Source organism: Herpailurus yagouaroundi, unplaced genomic scaffold (genome assembly GCF_014898765.1).
Source record: "Herpailurus yagouaroundi ecotype Mexico unplaced genomic scaffold, PumYag 67702, whole genome shotgun sequence".
NCBI lineage: Eukaryota > Metazoa > Chordata > Mammalia > Carnivora > Felidae > Herpailurus > Herpailurus yagouaroundi.
Window position 1 is genome coordinate 1,534,829 of NW_024420501.1, and position 1,803 is coordinate 1,536,631.

General features: G+C 43.8%; 1 protein-coding gene across 1 annotated transcript; it reads left to right on the forward strand.

The window, feature by feature from the left end:
• The first annotated feature begins 445 nt into the window (after positions 1-445).
• Positions 446-890, forward strand: LOC121025812 (60S ribosomal protein L26-like). Its single transcript, XM_040468565.1, has one exon. The coding sequence runs from the start codon at positions 474-476 to the stop codon at positions 888-890; it is 417 nt and encodes a 138-aa protein (XP_040324499.1). The 5' UTR covers positions 446-473.
• The last annotated feature ends 913 nt before the right edge of the window (positions 891-1,803 follow it).

Consider the following 1,803-nt stretch of genomic DNA (forward strand, 5'->3'; position numbering starts at 1 on the left):
CGCTCCTAAGCTCCAGGGGGACACGGATGGCATCTGAGCTGTAGCAGATCCTGAGGATTATTACAAATCAACTATTCCTTAGGAGAAACTCCTCTTTCTCCACAATTCCATGTCAAGCCAGACACTCCTTGTTTTTGTTTGTTTTTCAGCTGCTATGTTCGTCTAGGTATTGCTTCTCAAATCCACAGTTTTAGGGGATCGGTGGATTCTTGTTTTCACAGGGATTTTGGTTTCATCTGACTTTTATAGTTAATTGGACAAGCTGTGCTACAATGTAAAACATTCGTCATGTAAATTAATCACTCGGTGCTAACTGTTCTGTTTCATGGTATCTATAACCCTCAAGGTTCTATTATTTGGTGCCAGGAAATGTCTCATTACGTGCGGGTATGTTTGTGTGTCTGTGTATGTGAGTCGCATTTTAAGAATTCTGCCAAACACCGGTGGCCATCACCGGAGCTACAGCGGCCAACATGAAGTTCAATCCGTTTGTGACCTCTGACCGGAGCAAGAACCGTAAGAGGCATTTCAACGCACCTTCCCACATTCGCAGGAAGATTACGTCTTCCCGTCTTCCCAAAGAGCCGCGACAGAAGTACGACGTTCGATCCACGGGCATCCGGAAGGACGATGAAGTACACGTTGTGCGAGGACACTACAGAGGTCAGCAAATTGGCAAAGTGGTCCAGGTTTACAGGAAGAAATACGTCATCTACACCGAACGAGTACAGCGAGAGAAGGCCAATGGCACAACTGGCCACGTGGGCATCCACCCCAGCAAGGTGGTTATCACTACACCAAAACTGGACAAAGGCCGCAAAAAGATCCTTGAACGCAACGCCAAATCTCGCCAAGTACTCGCCAATCGAGAAGGTGTGGGAATAAAGTAATCTATACGACATTAAATAAAAACTGTTAGAATGAAGCAAAAAAAAAAAAAAAAAAGAATTATGAAAAACACAAATCCAAGGAGTTACACGGACCTGAGAATAAATGATGTTTGAATTTCTTTCTTGCTCCCTTTCGTGTCTTAAGATATCAAGTTGAACTTTCCAAGATTAAGAGATTCCAAGAGGAACAATTCTGGTGATCTCAGAAGCGTCTATTTCAAAGGCTTGTTCTTACTAATAAAGACTAAATGTAGGCCGATGGAATCCAGCTACTGTATTTTATGTTCCAATGTAGTCAGACTTGGACTGAAATCCTGGCTTTGCTAATCCTTAGCCGTGTGAGACTGAGAACGTTGCTTTACCTTCCTAAGCCTCTGTTGAACAGGATAAACAAACTTGTCTATGTTCTATGTCCTGCTACAAAGAACCGACCAAGATTAGCGTATAAGAATAAAGATCCCCCTGAAATCAATTAAAAGAAAGCTAATGACCCAAAAGAAAAACGGGCATAGGATTTGATGAAGTCATTCGCAGAAGAGGAAACCTGGATGGCGAGTAAATACAGGAAACAATGCTCCCTTGTTACCGTGGAAATATGAAGGAAGACCACAAAAGATACATTGCGGCCCACGATCCGATTGGCAAAAATATTAGCGTCTGGCAATGTGAAACATGGCAAGGAGACAGAGAAGTCGATCGTTTCAGACATTGCAAACGGAATTGTAAATGTGCAGGACGCTTTAGCTGTATCTGGTAACAGAGGTTCACGGCACGGGAGGCAGGAAGCACGCTTCTTGACGTCTCTAAGAAGACGCGTACAAGGTTGTCCCCTACGACACTGTGCGAGCACAGAACCGGGGAGAAAAAGTCCACTGACAGGAGGATGGCTGAACAATTGTAGTAAGTTTACACA

Coding starts and splice junctions, on each gene's coding strand:
- LOC121025812 (XM_040468565.1), top strand. CDS start 474: ATGAAGTTCAATCCGTTTGTGACCTCTGACCGGAGCAAGAACCGTAAG.